Consider the following 23,619-nt stretch of genomic DNA (forward strand, 5'->3'; position numbering starts at 1 on the left):
GTACAGAGAAGGGCTACTAGGATGATCCGAGGAATGGAAAACTTGTCTTATGAAAGGAGACTCAAGGAGCTTGGCTTGTTTAGCCTAACTAAAAGAAGGTTTAGGGGAGATATGATTGCTCTCTCTAAATATATCAGAGGGATAAATACAGGAGAGGGAGAGGAATTATTTAAGCTCAGCACCAGTGTGGACACAAGAACAAATGGGTATAAACTGGCCACCAGGAAGTTTAGACTTGAAATTAGATGAAGGTTTCTAACCATCAGAGGAGTGAAGTTTTGGAATAGCCTTCCAAGGGAGGCAGTGGGGGCAAAAGATCTATCTGGTTTTAAGATTCTACTTGATAAGTTTATGGAGGAGATGGTATGATGGGAAAATGTGATTTTTGGTAATTAATTGATCTTTAAATATTCAAGGTAAATAGGCCTAATCCCCTGAGATGGGATATTAGATGGGTGGGATCTGAGTTACTACAGAAAATTCTCGGTATCTGGCTGGTGAATCTTGCCCGTATGCTCAGGGTTTAGCTGATCGCCGTATTTGGGGTTGGGAAGGAATTTTCCTCCAGGGCAGATTGGAATAGGCCCTGAAGGTTTTTCGCCTTCCTCTGTAGCATGGGGCACAGGTCACTTGAGGGAGGATTCTCTGCTCCTTGAAGTCTTTAAACCACGATTTGAGGACTTCAGTAGCTCAGACATAGGTAAGGTTTTTTGTAGGAGTGGGTGGGTGAGATTCTGTGGCCTGCATTGTGCAGGAGGTCAGACTAGATCAGAATGGTCCCTTCTGACCTTAGTATCTATGAATAAACACCAATGCTCCAGTCTACCTAGTATTACCTGGAAAAAGGATTGATCTTTTAATTTTGATTTAGCCCTTCTTTTGGGGTCCTTCCAGTCTGGTGGGTCTTTGGTACCAGGGAACTTATGCCAAGGTCCCGGGGGTTCAAATCTTGCCCAGGCTGTGGGAAGCCTATACCTGTTAGTGACACCCCCCCCACACACTCTCCCACTGCCTCAAGTGTTTGGGTGAAGGCAACATCAGAGATGTAGATCACCTATCTGTTAGTCTTCAAGACTTGGATGAAGTTGAGAGAGGAGTGCCTCCATTATATTCTTATGGAAGCTGTTCTTAGACCAGCATTGGAGCCACCATCATCTAAGGGAAGCTCTTCAGAGACTCCTTCCCAAAGTGTTTCCCTGGTCATGTCAGCTGAAAGAGGCTGCAGAAGATCCCAGTCTCCAAGACTGTCCTTTTCAAGGCCAGGGAATCAAAGTCCTGGCCTCAAAGCACAAGCATATGTCCACTTTTGGCTCCGTGAAGCATAGGGTATGGGACTCTTTCACAAAGGATCCTTCAGGTACTGATGGTAGAGTGCACCCTTCGACTTGCTGCACCCCAGCACAGACTCACTCAGACCTGAGACAACCACCCTGGTCCCCTATCAGGGACCATTGTGACAGGCTACTTCTTCAGTGGTGACAGCAGTCTTGTCTGATTTGCTGCAGGTCAGCAGCTTGTTGGTGCAGACACAGATGGAGGCTGATGCTGCAGCTAGATTTATTATGCCTGTCAGTACTGCTGTCATCTGCTTCAATGTGAGCATCCTCACCTGGCACTGACACAGCCTTTTAAAGGCACCGGGTTGCTTGTCCTTGGCATCACTTGCCTTAGACTTAGCACTGCCATGTTCCATAGGGACAGCGCAAGATCCTCTGTGCCAAGTACTACTGGCTTGGAAGCTGTCCAGGCTGCTCCAGTACTGTGGTCCAGGCATAGATCCCAATTGAGGTCACAGAGAACCTCTGCCAGCACCATATCTCGCCAGATTCTCTGGGTGCTCCAAGACTTCTCCCGACTCTTGGGTTTCACTATACCAAGAGCATAGAGACCACTGTTTCTCATTGCTGGGGCTCAGACCAATCTGTCCAGGGATTGGGATGCTTGCCCCAGGCAAGCCTGGGGCCTGGTACCATAGTAGCCCCTCACAAGGACCCTATTGGTTGCCTTGGAGGATGCCTCCAATTTCCAGAATCAATTCCTCTCATACGAGTATTCCCCCCCCAGTGGGATACTTCTCCTACCACCTTTGAGGCATGTCTTTGCTGCAGTTAGACATCCCTGTCTGGCTCCTGCCAACTGACTCTGGTTCCCACCTCACAGGGTCCCAGAACCCAGGCTGTAGCTTGAGTCTCAATGTCTACACTGTAATTAAACAATCCCTATGCCAGAGCCCCGTGAGCCCAAGTCAGCTGATGGGTCAGCCAGGGGGGTTTTAATTGTAGTGTAGATGTACCCTGAGACCAGTGATGGTACTGAACAGCCTCCTGACACCTATGCATTTGACTTACCATTGCTAGCTCTGGTATAATCACTGGTACTGCAAGACCAACTCAGCCATTTCCCTTGCCTCTGCTGTAAACCACTTCCTCTTCTCTAATGAGGTCTTGGTACCAGAGACGTCATTCCCCAGTACCAGATGACTTTAAAGGATACCAGTAGTTACTCAGGTCAGTAGCAGCCTCTCTGGATATGCAGGTGTATTGCAGTGGCTTATACTGTTAAGAGGAGCAAATCCTCCTTTTAGGCTCTCAGTGCTGTCCACCAGGTAACATTCAACTTCAGTGATGTTTCTGGCACATGTCCCAGTTGTGGACATTTGTAGAGCAGTGATGTGGTCTTTGATTCATACTTTCACCAGACATTATGCACCGTCTGCAGCTTCAAGGGATATAATGCAAATGCAGGCAATGTGACCATACATCCCTCTTTCAATGAGAGTGAGCTCTGTCTCCCTGCAGTAACAGCTTTGGAGTCGCCTGCAGTGTAGTGGACATATGCAAGCACCCGAAGGAACAACAGTTATGTAGCTTCTCATAACTATTGTTTTTCAGGATGGTTCCATACATCCATTACATGACCACCCTTATTCCTTGACACATCAGAGTCTACCATTGGTTTCTGGTACAAAGCAACTGGAGGAGGGGGGTGGGCATCTCTGCCCTTTATCCCTTTCTCACAGCACAGGGAGCTAAGCAGGGCTGCCCTTGTGGGTAATGCTAGGAAAAGCTCTCCAGCACTGCTGCATGAAGTGCATGCATACCTCCAGTATTATGGACATATGCAATACATCTTGTACAACACTTCCAAGAAGGTAAGTACTAGTTTCTTACTGCTTGTGTTTAAAACTATATTAAACTGTTTCTTCAAAGTGAGTTTCTAGTCTGAAAAATGACTCACTACTTTATGCAGGTCTGCTTCGTGTGGATGGTCATAGCAGCCTTTTTTTACTATGTCCTAGTCCAGCTGAGTGACTGTTTTTATGCATCCATAAGCTTGCTAAGTTCCAACTGGCTGCACCTTGCAAACCATTGAAAGCAGTAGTTGCATGGGGGTTGCTGAGGACTTAAGTTTGAAGATATTGGGGATGTGCAGATTTAGCTGAGTGATCTGCAGTCTTTACTTGTGATGCATGAGATAAGGGCAAGGAACAGCTTTGCTGAGACACAGTTCCCTTGGTATGGCAGGTGGCTAGTTTAAATCATCTTTGCTTGTAAAAACTGAGCACATTTGAATTGAAAACCAGAACAAACATAACCCATATTACCATTTGTAAGTACTTTAGAGTAGTACTATGCTCTAATATTTTATAACTGCCAGTAAAACTTTTTTTAAAACCTTAGTTGCCTGTTTCTGGAGTCTGTAAACTCATGATCCTTTTTTTTTTTCTTTTGAATCAAAGGTAAAATCTACAGACAGCTGCCTTTTCTATGTCAAATGTTTCGATGACAGTGTTCACAGTTTTAAAGTTCCTAAAAACTCTCCTCCTACGGCTAGAGAGGTAACTACCAATTTAAGTCTCTAATCTTGTAACTTTTGTGTAGATGGAAGAGATGATCTAATTTTGTTTGCATAGAGCTAACTGTGAATCCTTGAGCTGTGTATATTAATACTATACTTTTGGATTCACTAGTAGTATAGAGAACTGGCTCATGGACACATGGCGTTCAGAATAGTTGTATGTTTGTTGCTATTCCACTGCTGAAACAGTTAGTTATAGGAAAACCTGTGTAGTCTGAGAATTTGTTTTTGTTTGAGCTCTTAACGTTCTGTTGCAACTGACTCAGTCCCTCATCCCAAACCAAGAAAGGTAGTTAGTGTATTCTTGCAAATAGGTTCAAAGATGTGTGGTTAGGGCCACGCATTCTAAACAAGGGATAATGTTCTAACCAAAACTGGGAGGTGGGAGAAATAAGAGCACTATCGTGACTCAGGCTTTTAGGTGCTACAATAATAAATGTATTGAACATACTATTTATCCTTCATCTATAAGGCATGATTCAAGGTTTCTAGAGATGAAGAAATCTGTGGGATCTTTTATCTTGCAGTAGTGCCTCAAAGCCCAACTTGGACTTAAGCCCTATTGTGCCAGGCATTGTGCAAAATAATGGCAAAGCAGTCCTTGCCCCAGAGAGCTTCTAATCTAAATAGACAAGACAAAGGATGAGAAGTATAATCTACATTTTGGAGTTTGGGACCAGTGGCACAGACTCCTTGCATGACCTCCACCAAGTCATTTGGAGTCTAGCAAAACAAGGAAGTTAACCCAGCTCAAGAGTCCCTATCATAAGAATGGCCAAAGGTACATCTAGCCCAGTATCTTGTCTTCTGGGAGCAGCCAATGCCAGGTGCCAGAGAACGAATGAACAGAACAAGCAATCACCAAGTGATCTCTCCTGCCACCCACTCCCAGCCTCTGGCAAACAGAGGCTAGGGACACCATCCCTGCCAGTCTTGACTAAAAGCCATTGATGAACCTATCCTCCATGAATTTATCTATCTAGTTCTTTTTTGAACCCTGTTATAGTCTTGGCCTTCACAACATCCTCTGGCAGAGTTCCACAGACCATGTTGTGTGAAGAAATACTTCCGGTTGGTTGGGTTTTTTTTTAAACCTGCTGCCTATTAATTTCATTTGGTGACCCCTAGTTTTTGTGTTATGAGAAGGAATAAATAACACCTGTCTAGCAACTTAATAACCATGCCATTTTCCTTTGTGTATTATACTCTTATTTTTGAAAATGGAGTAACTGTCTAAAAACTAGGTATTTTCAAGGAATCTTTAAGGAAGAAAAAAAAATATAACTGAGCTGTTGCTTCCTTCTGAAGCACCAATTGTCTCTTACATGTGCCAGTGTTCAGCTGCTGCTGAAGTAGAGCTGTGCTCTTTAAAATGAGTGCTGAATTCTTGCAGTGGCTGCTTTACTTTCAGAACTGGCTGGAGGCAATAGAAGACCACTCTGCATACAGCACTCACTACTGTACCCAAGAACAGCTGAGTGATGAGGAAGATGATGACACAGTATCTGTTGCAGAATTGCAAGAAACGCTGAAAGTATGTATGGGAATACATGGCTTTTACATCTGGCAAACTATAAATTGGTGCTTGCTAGTCTTTAACTACAGAATACTGGAGATGTATTAGAGCAGCTTTACCATTTCTAGTTTGGGTAATACGTCTCCCTCCATTTACTTGGCTGTTCTCAGTGGCCACAAATACTGCTGGCATTTAGAATACAGTTTGTGATATCTCATTCATGCTCAATACTCTGCATGTAATAGTGAATGTATACTACTACGGCCTGTATTTAGTAATTTAAGAACATGAACACAAAAATGAACTGTTACAAGTTAAACTGTTTTGAGCACTTTTGGCCAGAAGAGGGAGCTTGAAGTATTTGACATGTCCTCTAGTCTAAGATTTAAGTCTTCATTAAAGTATTTCAGGCTTATAGGCTGTAACTCTCAGCAATATACTGTTCTGATCGAGTATGCTTAGAAATAGGTGTTAATGCATGGGGCCCTCATCTGAATTGACTTGATGCAAGGCACTTCACATAACTTGAAGCAACTTACGAGAGGGCCTTCAGTTTACTATGAAACTGAGTTCCTGCTGTGGTACTGGCTCTACCATCAAACTTCTGGCTTCAAAAAATTTGTCTTGTGTATTAAAGGAAAATAGAAGGGTACAGAAAAGTTCAAGGTGACTCGACAGGAAACACTGAAGGCTGCACTAATGAAAAGCAAACCTTTATTTCAGGATAACTTGAACAAGTATATCTGTAATTCTAAATTCTATTCCTGCAGTCTATTGCAATCATTTAAATAATGACTAGAGCTGATTGGAGGAGACGTCTCAATTTGGAAATGGTGGCTCGTGCCCTGTTTTTCACTGTGGGCTGTGCTCCCCAACCAAATTACATGTCCTTTGATGTACCACAGAGTTTGCTTTTTGTTTGGTTGCTGTGGGGCATCATAGTCTGAGGAACCTGGCCCAGAGACGAAGATGGGGTGTATAACACCTGAACTATAGCTCCCAAGAGCATAGTGGATTTGATTTAAATCATGATTTAAGTCGCTAGTCAGGAAGACTTGATTTAATCATGGATTTCTACATAAGTGCATTCTTAAAACTATTTTAACATTGTTCTAACCTTAATACATATTCTTCAACTCAGATAGATGTAGGTTTCATTTTTAGAAGGTACACCTTTACATTTTTAAAGTGATTTATTTTGAAAATTTTTCAGATTAGTTTTACAGCTATATCAGAAAACAAATGAGTGTTTGGTTATTTCATTTACCTAAGATAATTGAAGCAGATAGTTCACCTCCCAACGACTTCATGAATGTCTCCAATTCAACAGGTTAATCATTAATATTTGGAGGATTTTCTTTCCATGCTGTATTAGGAGAACATCACCAGAGACATTTAAATTGTTTTATTTAACTAAAACAATGTTATGTATACTGGATTTTTCTTCAACAGCAAACATATAATATTTTAACAAAACAAGCATATGAATTTTTGAATAGTTAAACATTTGAGTTTTTTTTAAATCTTTGGTTTTTTGGTTAAAATTTTCAACTAAAATAGTTAAATGAAATATATTTTTTTTAAAAAAACCACACAAATATTAAATAGTCAGCCAGGTCAATATGAGAAACTTAAAATATTGGCTTCTGCAGCTAACTTAGTCATCTTCAACTTCATTTTCCTGTTTTGTTCATAATCTGGAAAAGAAAAACAAGCTTTCCTGCTTTTTCAGGTCCCAAACGATTTCTCAATTTGGAATGAATTAGTCCAAAGCAAGAAAATATTCTTTCTACACCTGCAGAAGAAGCTACTGCTGTTAAAAGTGAGATTATCACTTCACCAGTCTCTGAATCCAAGTGCTTAAGTGACTTCCACCAGTTCACTGGTGTGATTTTTTTTCTTTAAAACATAATCAGCAAATGTATATTTCTTGAATGGTTCTTATTCCCAAACTGAGTCTCTTTTACGGCCTGCTACCATTATGGGTTTTCCCTTCTGGTGAGAGAATGGTATGGTAGATCTCATATCAATGAAGGCTACACTCAGAGAGACTTCAAGACTTCTGGAATATGCTGCTCAAACAGTTTCACTTTTGTTTCTACTGCCTGTCCCTGTCTCACATTTATCTCAAGACTTCTTCTCCTTGTCCAGATCTATTCCACCCCCAACAATCTTCTATCCATTGAACTTTTTGAAACTTTGCACTTGTAGAGAAAGGTAAGGAATTGACTGTGTACACAAATTTGCAGAGGGACAATAGGGTTGAGGAAAGAAATAACAGGTGGTGTTTCTCACCTCTGTTATACCAATAAAATAAAACCCAACAGGATCTTTTAAAAGGGGATAAGACAAAATGCCGTGTGTGTTGTGAATACAAAAAGAGGCACAGTAAACAAGTAATCATAAACATTCTATCCCATGCACTCCCACAAAATACCAAAAGAGGCAAAGCAAGTAAACGGTCATGTTTACTACATCATACACACGTATGTACGTACGTATATATTTCTGCAAAGTTGTTAGTTACCAGCCTAGAGGTTGCTCATGCCAAGTTATTGGCCAGGTAACCTGGGCATGAGGGTGGAGTAGAGTCTTTGTCAGATGTGCATCTGATGCTCCTGGAGGGTGGTTGTAGAACTAGACTCAAGTCCTTAGTCTTTAGGGTCTGTCTTTATAGGCGTTTTATTCTATCTATGGAGGTGGCTTTATCATGCTGTTGCTGAATCAATCGGCAGATGGCATCCCTGACGGCTCCGTGCTGCCAGATGTTATCTTCTTCTTTGGTTCCCCATCCTTCAGGCTGTTGGGTGGATTCCAATCTGCCCTCCAGGGGTCATCCAGTTATCTCCACTTAGCGCATTCTTTGGCCATACTGGAGTGTTAACTCTTAGGCTGGCACTCCTAACCATTCATCTTCTATTTACACACAACATCCATTCACGTGCATTCTCGAGCTTTATTTCGACATGTATCTCTTCTGACTTTAGCAACTGTTAGGATGTAACGAAAATGCTTAACCCCCTTACCATAACATACATAACAAGTAAGATAAAAGAACAGGAGTACTTGTGGCACCTTAGAGACTAACAAATTTATTAGAGCATAAGCTTTTGTGGGCTACAGCCCACTTCATTGGTTCCATTCTATTCATCTGATGAAGTGGGCTGTAGCCCACGAAAGCTTATGCTCTAATAAATTTGTTAGTCTCTAAGGTGCCACAAGTAAGTCTGTATCCGCAAAAAGAACAGGAGTACTTGTTCACAGCTGCTACTCTGAAGCAAGATAAAGAACAGGAGAAGGGTGGGAGTCTGTGTGCTGTTCCGAAGAACAGTTGTTTTTGCAAAGTCTTATCTCTTCTGAGAACAAACTTTCTGTTCCAGGATGTGCTGAGCAGTTTGGCCTTGCAAACCGCTCACAGAGAAAGGAAAAGTGTTCTAATTAACATTAGTTTGGGATCTTTAAACTATATAAAATTAAAAATCATACAGAAATCCTGCGATATAGTAACATCTATTTATTTTATTTAAAAAATTTTGTTATTTCTGGAGACACAAATCCGCAGTTTGAGAACATCAAAACAAAATATCTCTGATGGTATCTTCTAGAGAGACTGAATACTGAGTTCCATTGGATAGATAGAAAGATATAGCCTAAATCTATACAGAAGCCCCTGGAACCCCATAAAATTGGGTCCCTAATCCATGAACTCTTGGAATGCATTTACAAAACTTTTCTTAAACATTATACAAATATATTCTCATACTATAGAATTAGAATTTATAATCCCTATTCCATGATGACATATCTTTGGGCTATAATGTATCTTTAGATTGCTTTTTTCCTCAAAAAGCATGTTATAAAAAATAAAATGATTTTATTTATTTATTTTTAAATCCTTGATTTTTTTATCCACCCTGCCCAAGAGGCACTCTGAATGCATTTCCAAATCTTAGGTTTTTATTTTTGATGAAAGTCTAAATTTTTCTGTGGGGAAGCAGACCCCCCCTCCTCACTTCCATCCTCCCCAAAAAAACCCCTCTAGTCAAAAACCCAGTTGTCAAAACAGTCTTTTTTAATGGAAAATTAACTATCCTTAATACTGATGCACTCCTAATTCTGTAGAAAAACTACATGAAATGCACATGCTTTTTGGTAAAACATAACCTTATTTGTGTTCTGGTAATGTCCACAAAGGAAGAAAATAGTCCCTCCTCTCAAGACCTTATAAAAGAATAATCTGAAAAGAAGCAACATGCAGAGGATGAAAGGGGATGGAGAGGACAACTATATACGTGCTGATATTTAATTTTATAAAGTTGTATGTAATCATAGTTGAAACTCCTCATTCCTTGAAGACTTTTCAGCAAGGGCTCTGAAGAGTCTTTAAACAACCCCAGGGTTTTTTACCCTGTTGTTTTCAGTCTTGGATTTGACATCTCCGAGGGGAAGAAACCCCCTGAAACTAATCTCCTCACAGCTTGCTCCACTACAAACATCATTTTTCTAATAAGACAGGGTCACCATTGTTCCTTGTCTACCCCCAGCACTTTGTTTCCATGCTGTTGCACTGCCACCAATTAGAATGCTAGAAAGTCTGCTGGAATTCTATCATTGTCTAAACAGTCTTTGAGCAGGGTAGCTAAAATGCCAGAGGCCACTCTACACTAGCGCACACCCTAGTAAAGCTGGTCTGGTAGCAGTACAACAGTGTAGAAGCTTGCATAGAAATTCTTTTGTAGGCAAGGCCTAATAGATTACAAGTAACATGATTCAGCTTTTGTAACAAACGTGCAGGTAATGATGTACAAGGCTTCCTTGGTGCATTCTGGGAAAATTTGGGCATCTGATAACCCGGCAAAGAATAGGTTGCCTGGAGGATTCCCACATAAAACAGAACCAGCAGCAGGTGGTGCAGTTTCTTTCAGAGCTGGAAAGAAGATGACCAGCCCAAACCAGTTAATGATTGCTGTCCTAGTCATGCACAAAAAGAGTGAAACAAGTTACATGAAGACAACACTGTGTCACCATAGGCCTCTATTAGCAGTGATGCACAGTTAGTTGACCAGGTTACTAACCATTTTAACCTGTTTGAACACACCACCTTTAGAGCCACCACAATGCCAGTAAGTGTATACGTCTCCTAGTTAAAGTAACTTGAGAGAATTGGTAATGAACACCTTTTGTAAATGCTTATGTGGACCCTCTCTGTTCAGGCTACAAACCAATTCTTTACCTTAAGCTGATCCCTCTTTAGTTGGAGCAAAAATGGGTTTTGGCTTTTTTGGGGTGGGTATTTTTCTCTTCTTAAAGAATAGAAGTGCAGGGTTAGCGTTCTAGAGTAGCCTTTCGCTCCTAGATATGTAGGCCCAAACAGTGGTGCTCTTTTTAAAGAGTATATTTGACTGCTCTACCTCTTCTCACCCTTGCTCTCTTCTCCCCCGACAACCTCTTGTCATAAAGGGTAATGCATGTAACTGTTTCCACATGAAATGTCTAGTACAATGTGATGCTTTTTAGTTTTGAAGTGACTTACTACAGCCTGAGTGTCATATATATATTATGTAGTCCTATGACAAGTTCATGCCAAATAACCTGTAGAATGCAACAGCACTGTTCTCTTTACTGGAGAAACTGCATCATATGTCACTTACATGATTAATGAATAATTCTGCTCTAGTTAAACTAAACTTACTTCATTAGTGCTTAAATTTATGCTTTGAAATCTGAGAATTCTTAGCTGTGTCACCTTGACTCGCTTGTACTCCCAGAGACTGAAGCATCTCTGGCAGTAGAAAGCTTTGTGTAGACATAAATTTCATTAGTGGTCTTTACATTCCCCTTACAAAGAGAGTTTACAGAGGCTATTTCTTTTAACATGTTAAATCAAATCTGAAGTGATGCCAAGTGTCCTAATAACTCTGCAAATACAGCAATGCATGTTGTAATCACTATTCAAAAGAAAAGTGTATTTGGGACTTCACTGGAATGGGCATGTTTTCTACAAGTAGATGCCTCCAAACTACAGTGGAGTCTAAGGACCTGATCCTGAGAGGCAGTGCCTGCCCCTTCCTGCATGTTTGGATATCCAAAAATGAAGTTGACCAGGTTTCTAACCAAACAGGTTAAAATGAACATACCACCTTTAGAGCCACCATGCCAGTGCTCTGGGTTTAACTTTTCACTTGCCAGCATTTGTCCACTCTAATCAGCTAAAGCGCTGAAGGAGGCTGCCTGTGATGAGGGTATGTCTTCACTGCACGCTAAGGCACAGCTTGGGCTCTGATTTGAGCCCAAACCCCCTTTTGGTCCTGATGCAATCAGTCTGAGTCAGGTCATCGAGCACTCAAGACCCATGTTGTAGGGTATGGATCAGAGCCAGAGTACCACTATGATTCGGGTCCAAGCCCTGTCGCTTTGCAGTGTGGATACAGGTCAAGGTGCAGATCCCTGTCAAAGGTCTACGTAATGCAATATAGTCGCATTAGCACAGCTGTGAGAACTGGGTCTAGCAACTGTTGTAGAGTGGATGCTCAGTCACAGGCTTGGAAACAGTCTGTGTTCTACAGGCCTGGGCTTAGAGTACAGGGTAGACATACCCTAAGTGGCAAGACTAAATTGGGAGGAAAATAGCTTATGTAACTGTTGGTCTCTGAACAAAACTTGATTGATTCTGAAAAGCTTATTGAAATTTATATACTGCAATTAAAGTGGTTTTGGATATAGCCATTCAGGTGTGCAGTGACACCTCGAGAGAGAGAGAAACATATGAAGCTTTTTTACACACTGAGGATGCTGCAGACTGAGCGGCTCATCACGGGGGCAGGGGGGCATGGCTGGCCCAGTGCTTCCCCAGTGGCCATCTGGGAGAGGAAGGGGTGGGTCTAGAACCTCTCCAGCTATGCTGGGCCGCTGCCTGGGAGAGTGTCTGGCTGTGGTGGTGACAGGCTGCCCCCTACCCAGGCTCAGCTTCCAGGGACAGCAGCCAAGCGAGCCAGAGTCCCCCTGCTTCTCCCCAGCATGCTCGACACCCATCCCCACAAGCTGAGCCTGGGCAGGGAGCAGGCTGCCACTGCTGCCACCTCCTCAGCCAGGCTTTCCCCGCCTGGGCCTGGCTGCCAGGGAGAACAGCTGAATGTGCTGGGGGGAGCCAGTGCAGTGGGAGGACAGAGCCCATTCTCCCCTCCCCCTGTAAGTAATGAGGGGCTGTGGGGGGAGCATGGGGGCTCTGGGTGGAGGGGGAGATGCATAGGGAGGTTGTCTTCCCATTTAGCTAGTGCCCCCTTCCCCAATATGGGGAGGCACCAGTCATCTATTGATTTACCTTAAGAAAAAAGTGGGTTTATATCATCTTTTTTTTCAAATTGTTAGGTATCTCTAACTTGTATTTAAGAAAACTTTAGTGTGTTTAATAGAATGTGTGAAGTTCTGTTCCATTTAGAAGTACATGTTTTAAATAGCTTTTTATCTTTGTTTGCAGAAGGCACAATCATGTCAACAAAGGCTAGATAAAGAGATATCCAACTTCCTCATAATGATTAAATCGTGCAACACCACTAAAGGTAACATTGTTAGCAATTGTAACTTTCATTACACTCAGTTTCTTTCTGCAGTTTCTTGACATGCTCTGTGTTGAATAAACCACTTGGTAGAAAATCAGGAAGTCCACCCTTTTTGTCAAATAACTTAACCAAAATGGAAACGTAAGATGCCTGTGAATATAGGGCCACTGCTTTTTAATTAGAAATTGAGACTGAATACTTCAGTTTTCAAGTAAATAATAAGTTGACCATTATAACTGCTAAATAGCTAGTGGTTCTGCTGATGCTTTACATCCATTGAGGCAGTTAGTACAACTTCCTGGAGGCTTAAACTATGGTGTAACTTGTCCATAAATAGTATTTTCAGGATAAATGAGTGTATAGGTGAGCTCCTCCTGCTTTGGAATCACTTATTTAAATGGCTCTACAACACAAGAGCAGTAGCTTTTATTGTCCCCTTAAAGGTACCAAACGCCCTCTTCCTACCTTCCTTACTGACCATGTGGAATGGGGATGAATTAAATCTAATAAAAAAGAAACTAATGGGTCAGTGGGATGACACATATTCCAGCGTCCTTGTATAAAGGTGCCAAAAAGGGGACACAGCAGGTTGGGGAGAGCTCACAAATTTTTTGTAAATCACATACTGGCTTCCACTGGACTTAACTGGAACTCTGTTGTATGCTACTGGCTATTATGTACAGGCATCAAATATAAGAGATCCTGACTTGCTCTTGTTTTGGGCTAGTGCCTTGTACATATATGCATAATATGAAATTGAAATCAATGGATTTTTAAGGTTTAAAAGTGGTAATTTGAGAATTCAAATTATATTTATCTGAAAAGTGGGGGCTTTAAAAAGAAACCGCTTTAATAAACAGATCTGGCCTTTATGTATATTTGAGTCCTTACTACTTCTAACAGTGGTTAAAATGCAGTAAGCTCAAATTAGAGTGCTAGTTATTAATCATAGAATTGTAGGACTGGAAGGGACCTCAGGAGGTCATCTAGTTGAGGAATTCTCAACCTTTTTTCTTGCTAAGGCCCCACTCAACACTCTATTAAAAAGCCAGGGCCCGGTGGGGGGCGGGAGGGGATGGGAGGAAACTTCAGGCTCCAGGCTGGGGGCACCCTTGGGCATTGGCATAGTTTTACCTCTGTTTGGGGGGAGGCAAGAGCTGGTGGGGCTTGAGCCAGCTTGACACAGCAGGGTCCAGGGAGGGAGCATCACCTCCACTCCCTTGACTCACTCAGGAGATCACCCAGCCTGTCTGGGCTGTGGTGGGATGCAACCAAAAAATATAACTTGAAAAGGGGACTTGGTTCAAAAAGTTTGAACCCTGCTCAGGATGCAGGAAAGGGATATCTAGGGGCTGTGTGGGGGCAAGGGGCATAGGCACTGACTCCATGGGTGCTGTGGGGCTGGAGCACCCACAGGAGAAAAAAAAATAGGGGATACTCAGCACCCACTGGGATTACCAGCTGTTGGCAGCCAGGGATCAATTGTTTTGCGGGTGCCTTGGCTGATGAGCTATTTCCTAAGGGCAACCTGTGTGCAGCTGTGATCAGTTGTTTTGCAGGCAGGCTCAAATCAGCTGTTTCCCACCTCCCTACTTCCACAAGAGCTGAGTGAGTCTCACCAAAAAAAAAAAAAAAAAAGCCTTAAGGTTAGGCGTGAGCGGGAGTGCTGGGCTATTAGCAGCAGTGCAGCCAGCCCCTGCTCACCTAGGGCTGCCCTACACCTCTTGGGCTGGTGGCCACATGTATGGTTGCTCTCTGCCAGCCAGGCTCCACTCTGGCCATAGCAGGCATCAGGTGACCCAAGGGACCCTGCAAGGTGGTGCAGTGGTGGATTAGGGGGAGGAGAAGCCCCGGATTCCAGCAGGAGCTGTGCCGGGGTGGGGGAGGAGGAGAAGCCCTGGACCCCACTCTGTGCAGAACTGGCCTGAGATCCTCTCTCTCCTGTCTCCCCCCCCCCCCCCCCCCCGTGTGGAGCTGGTTCTCACTCTCTAGCTGTGGAGAAATTCAGCCCAAATCTACCCACCTGGTATCTCCACTTCCCCCATCACACAACCATGAATGGATTTAGCCTAGGAGGCAGTGTCAGCATTAGTCTCATTTGGCAGGTAGGTTCGAGGGCGCACAGAAGTGAAGTGACTTTCCCAAGGCTAAACAGGGAGTCTGTGGCAGAGCAGAGAATCAAACCCAGAACACCTGAGCCCGAGGCCTGTGCCTTAACCACTAGGCAACCTTCCCACCCAAGGAGGGGGAACCTCCTCTGCCATGTTGAATGTGTGGGTGGGAACAGGCACTAGACAGAGAGCCACCAGTAGGTGGGGAGCAGAGAGATGGGAAAAGGGACATGGGTGGGAAGCAAGAAGGGGAGAAACATCAGGAAATGGAGCAAGGACTTGAAGAAGAAACAAGAGAAAGGAAAACAGGCAGGGAGAGCAAAAGAAAGGGAGAGGAAAAAGGGGCAGGGAGAGGGGAAAGACTCTCCACTCCTTGTCCCTCCCATCCACCTTCTTCCCACAGCCATCAGTGGCCCTCAACTCCCAAACAGGCCCTAAGCAGGTGTGAAGCCCAGAGCGAACATAATGTCTTTAAACTGGGATGTTAGTGAAGACAGCTTGTAGCTGAGTGTAATGATTTTAATATACTGTAATTCATGATGATGGTATGATGTATTTCATTACTATTTTAATAATTACATTAAGATGCCAATGATGGACACACATTCAAGAATATGAAAAGTATATAAATATGCTGAAAATCTCCAGTTTTGGGGGGAGGCTGAGCCCCCCGAACACAAACGCCTCGCCTTCAAGGCAGGAGATGCTCAGGGGAGGGGACAGAGCAGGGGCAGGAAGAGGTGGAATGGGGCAGAGTGAGGGTGGGGCCTTGAGAAAGGGGGCAGAGCTGGGATGCGGCATCCACCCACAACCAAAAGTCGGCACCTATGGGCAGGGGGTAACTAAGGGTTTTGTATGAGGGGGGCTCCCAGTTCCTGGCTTGGGAGCTGGAGGTTTGCTGGCTTCAGCCCCACACCGCTCCTGGCTTCGGGGCAGGGGGCCCACCAGCTTTAGCCCCGTGCTGCTCCCAGCTTGGGGGGGGCTCACAGACCTCCAGTTGAGAACCACTGATCTAGTCCAGTCCCCTGCACTTATGGCAGGACTAAGTGTTATCTAGACCATCCCTGACAGGTGTTTGTCCAACCTGCTCTTAAAAATCTCCAATGATGGAGATTCCACAACCTCCATGGGCAATTTATTACAGTGCTAAACCACCCTGACAGTTAGAAAATACTTCCTAATTTCCCTTGCTGCAATTTAAGCCAAAACAAACCCAGGTTTTTTCAGTCTTCCCTCAGAAGTCATGTTTTTTAGATCTTTAATCATTTTTGTTGCTTTTCTCTGGACTTTCTCTAGTTTGTCCACATCTTTTCTGAAATGTGGTGCGCAGAACTGGACACAGTACTCCAGTTGAGGCCTAATCAGAGTAGAGTGGAAGAGTTACTTCTCGTGTCTTGCTTACAAAATTCCTGCTAATGCAAAAAAGCAAACATCATTCTGGGATGTAACAGTGTTACACTGTTGACTCGTATTTATCTTATAATCCACTATGACCCCCAGATTCCTTTCCGTAGTACTCTTTCCTAGCAGTAATTTCCCATTTTGTATGTGTGCGACTGATTTGTTCTTTCCTAAGTGGAGTACTTTGCATTTGTCCTTATTGAATTTCATCCTATTTTCTTCAGACCATTTATCCGGTTTGGCCAGATCATTTTGATTTTAATGCAATCTTCCAAAGTACTTGCAACCCCTCCCAGCTTGGGTATCGTCCATAATCTTTAAGTGATTGTGAACTACTGATGGCATAGGTGCTGACTCCCTCTCTGCCTAGTGGGTGCTCAACCCCTGCCCCGCCTCTGCACAGCCCTTGCCCCACCCCCTTCCCAAGTCCCTGTCCCTGCCCCACCTCTTCTCAACCTCCTCCCAGAGTGTGCCGCGTCCCCACTCCTCCCCCTCCCTCCCAAAAGTCCTAAGTGCTGCCAAACAGCTGTTAAGTGGCCGGGGGAGGGGCAGGGGCGGGAGCGAGAAGTGCTGGGAGGGATGGGAAGGACCAGGGATGTGGCATGCAGGGGGTGGGGGGGAGAAGGTAAGGAGAGGAGGGGGAGCTTGACCGCCAGTGGGTGCGGAGCACCCACTAATTTTTCCCTATTGGTGCTCCAGCCCTGGAGCACCCACGGAGTCAGTGCCTACGACTGATAGCTGCTCTCTGGGAATGGTTTTCCAGCTAGTTATGCATTCACCTTATAGCTGCTTCATCTAGGTTATTTTGTTTGTTTTGTTATGGCTGTGCGAGACGGTATCAAAAGCCTTACTAAAGTCAAGATATACCACATTTGCTGCTTTCCCTCTATCCATAAGGCTTGTTAATGCCTGTGCAAACCCATTGTCTTTAACAGGATAGCATGTGGCTAGCCAAGCCTTTGCCGGTAGTGGTCTACTAAACAGGAAACCCACCTTGATCCAGTCCAAGTTGTCTGCAGGGCTAACTTTTACGTAAAACGCATCTTTGTCAAAAGAGCATGCTGTCTATATTGAAGCAATTGTAGAATTGTTTGCTTGCCAATACCACTTTTAGCTGGTTCTAGGAGTAGACTTGCACAGTGATTCCAAGTCTTTGGAAACAGACACTAGCCTTATAGAATTCTATCTTTAAAAATGTGTTTCATTAGAACTGGCTTTGCAACTACTAAACTCTGTTAAAAATAAAACATTAAGGTCAGTTAAACGCTGTCAGCGGTATTTAACTTGGGTGGGGTTTAATGCAGTGGAAATCAAATAGAGGACAACTAACAATGTCCAAACTAGCTAGATGAAGTAAAAAAGTTAATTTTATGAATACTGTCTATCACTGGTTTTCCATCTGAATGTGTCAGGTTTCTGACCACTATACAAGGTGATGATCAAATATTCAAAACAAATTAAAGGGCAAATAAAGTACAGTTCCTCTCCTTCTGATGCTGATGGGGCCAAAACTACAGCATTATATGGTCCTTTCTGCCTGGTTAGCATGAAATGGTCTGTTCGCTTCCCTTTCACCCCTTTTTGAAGCTGTTTTACAACATACATGTGTATGTTTTTTGTGTCAGGAAGTCCTTGGAATTTAGTATAAGATGACCAACATTTTGATGAAGAGCAACAACCTGAAATTTAATGTAGATAAAGCAGAAGTCTTCCTGGTTGGAAGAGGGCTAGTACCTCTGATCTTAAGGTGCTTAACTTGCCATAAGTTAAGGCAGAGTGCCCTCAGATTGTCAAATACAAATCCAGACTTGTATGGATTTATTGCTAAGTCTGATAACCAATTGCAGTAATAGAAAATGCATCTTTCCATTTCCAGTGTTACAGGAAACTGTGCCTGTTCCCCTCAGGAGGTGACCCCACCAAGGTGATCAAAGTACTTGTCACCTACCAATGTTTGTCTGTAACTTTATTTATCTAGGACTGAAATGTAGACAGCACATATTCAATCTAGGACACAATCTCAGTGGCTCACAACAGAGAGCATTGCACCACTACATTGTGGCTTGCACCTGTTCTCAGATCACATACCATTGCCTTGAATTGGTGTTGTCTTGAACTGAAGGACTTCAGGTTTCAGAGTAGCAGCCGTGTTAGTCTGTATCCGCAAAAAGAAAAGGAGTACTTGTGGCACCTTAGAGACTAACAAATTTATTTGAGCATAAGCTTTCGTGAGCTACAGCTCACTTCGGTTGTGGTCTGACTGCGTCAGACAACCATGCTCCTGTGGGGGCAGTATAGGTAGCCTTTCCCAAAGCAAAACTCTTATGAACTGAAGATGGGACTTTTGCAAGATGGCCTTCTATTGTGGAACTAACTACGGGAAAAGTCTAAAATGAGCCTAAGATTGGCCATAGTTGGACCATGTTCTTAAAAAAAAAAAAAAAATTTTTATTTATTTATTTTGCCAAACACACACAACAATATTGAAGGAAGAGCTTGAGTGCATATCATTCATAAAGTAAGAAAGCAAGCAACTGAACGTAGGAGAGGTGAAAAGTAGAATATTGCCTGTATCTTTCATCTTGGAAGGTGCCTATCCAACTTGATCGTCACAGTTAGAACTGTTAAGTGCACTCTCAGTTTTAATTAGAGGCTCCAGAGATGGAAGTCCTTGTATTACACACTATATATAGGTTTAATCAAGCCAAAATTTCTTGCAGTGTGTCAAAGTACAAACATTCATGGAATATCTAGGGTAGTTTCTAGCATATTGGGTAAAATTGCTCTTGTGTGGCTTGTAAAAGACACTGGAGGATGTCGTATAACTGTGGCACCACTGAATTGTCTCTTGTATTTGCACCAGAACAGAACTTACTTTTTAGTGAGACTGATTGTGGCGGTACTTGTGTCTTCTGTGTAGTCACTATCAAGGCCATCTGACCTCTTCGAAATGCTGCAAACTCAGACACCTCGTACAAACTTACCTCTACTTTCTTGCCTGCTTTCGTAGCAGTAGTGCAATGAATATAATGCTTGTAAATGGCTTGTGTGACAGATGGAGAAGCCAGGCTTGCCACAAACCACTATATAGCCTTGAACATGCTCTCCTTTCAACTTAGTACATAAAGGGTATATCACTTTTTACTACCAGATGCGTGTATGGGTGTTTAATTTGCTATTGCCCAAATTTACAACATAGTTGCTGGTGGTGGTGGTTTTTAAATGAACCCTATTATTTTTTAAGATGAAATAAACCTTTTTCTTCTAATTTGGAATTAGTAATTCCATTTTTAATATGCATGAATAAGGGGATTACAGCAAGGACAAAGGGAAACTTGAGTCTTGAGTTGTATCCTGTATAACAGGTGACAACTATAGTTACAAAATGACCTGAGTGCTAATGATTCCACCCTCTGTTACATATCCATTTGGGATGGTTATATTCAGCATGTGAAGAGGGGATATTTTTGTGCTGTTTGCATCATTTACCCCATCAGGTATAGTCTTGGCCTTCATTTGAAGATTTTCCTCTTCTTTGATATTTACCACCAGTTCCTGTTTTTGGTTACTTGGTTGTCCAACTTGAGTGTGGCCTCTTGGGTTTTCTTCCTGGTCTGACATGATGGCAGTAACTGCACACCGTCCTTGGATGACAGATTATGCAATACTTTTACAGGAGAGGTCTTTACACCTCGCTCCTGGAGAAGGGGCAAAAAGGAAGGACCTAGGTTAGGGCTGGGTAATCTTATGAAGCCCAGAGTTCTCCCGTCTCATGTTCTTAGCCATGCTGTGCAGTAAAACTGTATCCAACTCATGAATAAATTATCTTTTTGCAACCTTTCCCAAGCTCAGGACAAGGGGAAGAAACTTTCCCCTAATATTAACTTGTGCACTGTATTGTAGATGGAGCGTTTTCTACTGTTCTGGCACTGATGTAGCACATAATACACAGGATTTTTAGTTGACCATTTGGGAGTAAAACAATTGTGCAAAATCAGTAGTTGAGCTGTTTTAGGAGACAACTTACCTTGTCCTTTTTTGACTTTCAGGAATGCCTCCTTCATTTCTTCAGAAAATTGAAGTGGTCTCTGAAGTATCAAAAGAAACTTGTGAGGCTTTGAGTAACTGCCTTAAGCTCTTCACAAAGCAGGAAGGGGTATGTATTGCTGTACTTCACATCCTTATTGCATAAACTATTTTAAGAGCATCACTGAAGCCAGAACTAATGGGAGGCAGAGGAAAGGGGGACATTTGTACTTGGGGGGGGCCCCCAAAATGTGTTCAACGTCTGTGTAAATAAACGAGCAGGGCAGAAACCCCATCAAATGTGATGTACCAGGGCCCCAAATTTCTCTTCAGGCCTGCAGCTGCCTTGCTTACTTAATGTACTGAACCAAATACACCTCAAAGGCTTCTGCCTTTACCAGACTGGTAATTTTGCTAGCCTCCGAGTGGAATCTGGTACATCAAAGAAAGTAGCATTTTCCTCTGCAGCTAGGAATCGATGCAAAAGAGAATCTTGGGTTTGTTTGCATATTGTACAGATTAACAGTCTCCAACTGTTCTGCCTTCTTCCACATGCATTTGGAAAGGTCTCTTGATTTAGTAGTTTTCATGGACAGTTTTAAAAAAGCTATGTCCTTTTTTTTATTGCACTTATTGTTACCAGTGTGCAGGGCTCTATCCAGATTCTTCCCTGTATCTGGAATTGGTTAAGTCCGAGGTATTAACAGCATTTTTATTATTCCAGGGAATTCCTAGTGTGTGTCTCTAGTTTCGATACCCCCCCCTACTCATTGGGCTTGTTGTCATAATAGCGCCCTGTTTGTTTTATACTGTTGAGTGTGTGGCAAGATAGCAGATGTTAATCTGGTAGGTCCTGCGCTTTTCTTGGCAGGGAGCTAAGATGCCACCCTTTGCCCCTGCTCTTGGGTGCCGAGGGCTCCGCTACTAGCCTGGGAAGGTGGTAGAGGAGGGAAGCAGGGGAGGGGTCTGGGTTTGTCCCTTGCTCTGAGTTCCAGCCCCCCTCAACCCCAGTGGGTTTCTTGCCCTTGTCCCCCTTAGGTGAGGTTACCCTTGGTCCTCAGATGCTGGGGTCAAGGGAGTCTCCCTGTCCTGCTGGGGTAGGGTTTCCCTTACTTCAGTACTCAGATCTTCCAAATCTCTCAACACACCTCCAAGATCCTGTCCTCTCTTCTCCTTCCTCTTGTCTGCCTGAAGCAGGGGGGCTTTATTAGGTTCCTAACAGGGCCTTGATTGACTGCAGGTGCTCCAATTAACCTGTAGCCCCCTTCCCTAGTCTACAAGGAACCAGGCCTTAATTACTGCTTCTGTGCTGCTGCAGCTGTCTATGAATCTATGAATTAGCCTTGAGCTTTTATATTTCCCCTCTAGCACTCTCCCACAGCTCCCCTGCCCTCCTGCATCACAAGTGTAATTCCAATACTTCAGTGCACATGTACTGCATGTTTTTGTTCATGTTGATCTCTGGAGGGTGCTTTATAACCAAGTTACCATACATAAGCTTGTTCTCCTGACCTGTGATAACACTCTTCAGTTCAGCTTTGTTTTTCATCAGTCATTTTGTCCCTTAAAATAGGGAAGATTGTGTTGGTGTTGTGAGTCACTTCCAGTTCCTTAGCAATGAGCCACACACACTGGATCCATTGTCAAAGCTTGGATAGGAATGAAAAGTCTTAATGCAAACCTACTACGTCTTTATTCACAAGCCTGCTATGCTTGCATGAGTGAAAATACAACATAATGGAGTGAGTGATGAAAGATCTGTTTGTTGTAATAGATCTAGTTTAATTTTCCTTTAATACCTACTTGTCAGAACTCCATTTGTGAATGAGGGAGGTGGTTCTGATTCTGTGATTATATTTGGTAGGTATGCCCCCTTATGTGAAGCTAAATTCATTCCTCTCTTTTTATTTTAATGAGCAAAGTAGTGTTATAAATACCATATGAAGCTAAGAAAAGGGTACCAGACTTTAAATTGTTCATATTTTTAACCTTTATAGTATGATACAAATAAGGGCTTGATAGCATAATTGTTTCCATGAAAGAGGTGGCAAAGTTTTTTTGACAATAATTGTCATTATTGCACTATAACTACTTCATGTTAGTAATCTATTTTTCCCCCTTTGTGTTTGATTACCAAACTATTCAAAGAATCTTAAAATGCCCAGGCAATAAAAATTCTAATTCAGTTTCATAGCATGTTCTAACCATCTCACATCTTAATATAGAAAGCTCTTGAAATATTGAAAAGGAGATATGAGCTTGGTGCTTTACAGAGCACTTTCAGTTGACAGCTCCTGTCCCTGATGAGCTCAACTTAAACTAACATTGCTACTAAAAACCAGAACTTAGCTTTCTGTTGGAAATTCCATTAAAGAAAAGCAACATTAATGCTACATTAATAGTCGTCTTCCTGTCCCTGCTGATCTCTCCAGTACAAATGCCATATACTTGGGCTCTGCCCTGGAAAAGATTTGGCCCTAGCCACATTTCTAGCTTCTGCCAGCATGTGTTGAACACTCGCACTACTTTCATGTAAACAATGGAGTTCTTCCTATGTAAGGTTTATATTTGAGTTGGTATCATTCATGGAACACATTTATCTAGATAAAGACCATAAGCAGAAGAGATTCCAAGAATGCATCATGAAATAAGACACTTATTTTCAAAAAATCCTCTCCTGACACACACCTCTGCTAACAGGACAGTCAAAGCAGAGTTAACTTTGACTGTCAAACTCCTTTCATGAAGGATCATTTTCAAAGGGTCTTGCAATCTTTCTTTCAGATGTGTTGTGGGCTTCTTTGACACTATGTCTGCCACAATCTCTAGGCCTCTTTTCATAATCACTACCTGTTTTCATAGCCTCTCTAGATCCTGGTTCCTTGCCCTTTTTATGGCTTTTTGATCAGACTTCTTCCTTTCCTAATGTCAGCTGTCTCACTCGTTTTACAGTGTCTGCTGCACTAATTTTGTTGAACTTTGCAGCCAGTAATCTATTTAATGCCACCTGTCTCTACAAATTTGTAGTTGTGAAAGAAATGCCTTATCTCATGCTCAATAGTTTATCTAGTTTTTATCAAAAATTGATTTTTTTCTAGTGTATCATTTAACCTTTTTGGGTACTAAAAAGTGCAGCTTGCAAACTTAA

The 23,619-nt window shown here is 42.7% G+C and overlaps 1 protein-coding gene across 4 annotated transcripts in view; it reads left to right on the plus strand.

Moving 5' to 3' along the window:
- Window positions 1–23,619, plus strand: part of OSBPL1A (oxysterol binding protein like 1A) — a 158,366-nt gene that overhangs the window by 44,698 nt on the left and 90,049 nt on the right. For 2 of the 4 annotated variants that reach the window (XM_038390998.2, XM_043507971.1), the window contains exons 12-15: window positions 3,740–3,838; window positions 5,252–5,392; window positions 12,852–12,933; window positions 20,495–20,601. In XM_038390998.2, coding sequence (XP_038246926.1) covers window positions 3,740–3,838; window positions 5,252–5,392; window positions 12,852–12,933; window positions 20,495–20,601 — 429 coding nt within the window. The remainder of the gene's footprint in view (window positions 1–3,739; window positions 3,839–5,251; window positions 5,393–12,851; window positions 12,934–20,494; window positions 20,602–23,619) is intronic. The other 2 variants (XM_038390999.2, XM_038391002.2) reach the window with 2 other exon arrangements.

This window comes from Dermochelys coriacea, chromosome 2 (assembly GCF_009764565.3).
Source record: "Dermochelys coriacea isolate rDerCor1 chromosome 2, rDerCor1.pri.v4, whole genome shotgun sequence".
Taxonomy (NCBI): Eukaryota; Metazoa; Chordata; order Testudines; family Dermochelyidae; genus Dermochelys; species Dermochelys coriacea.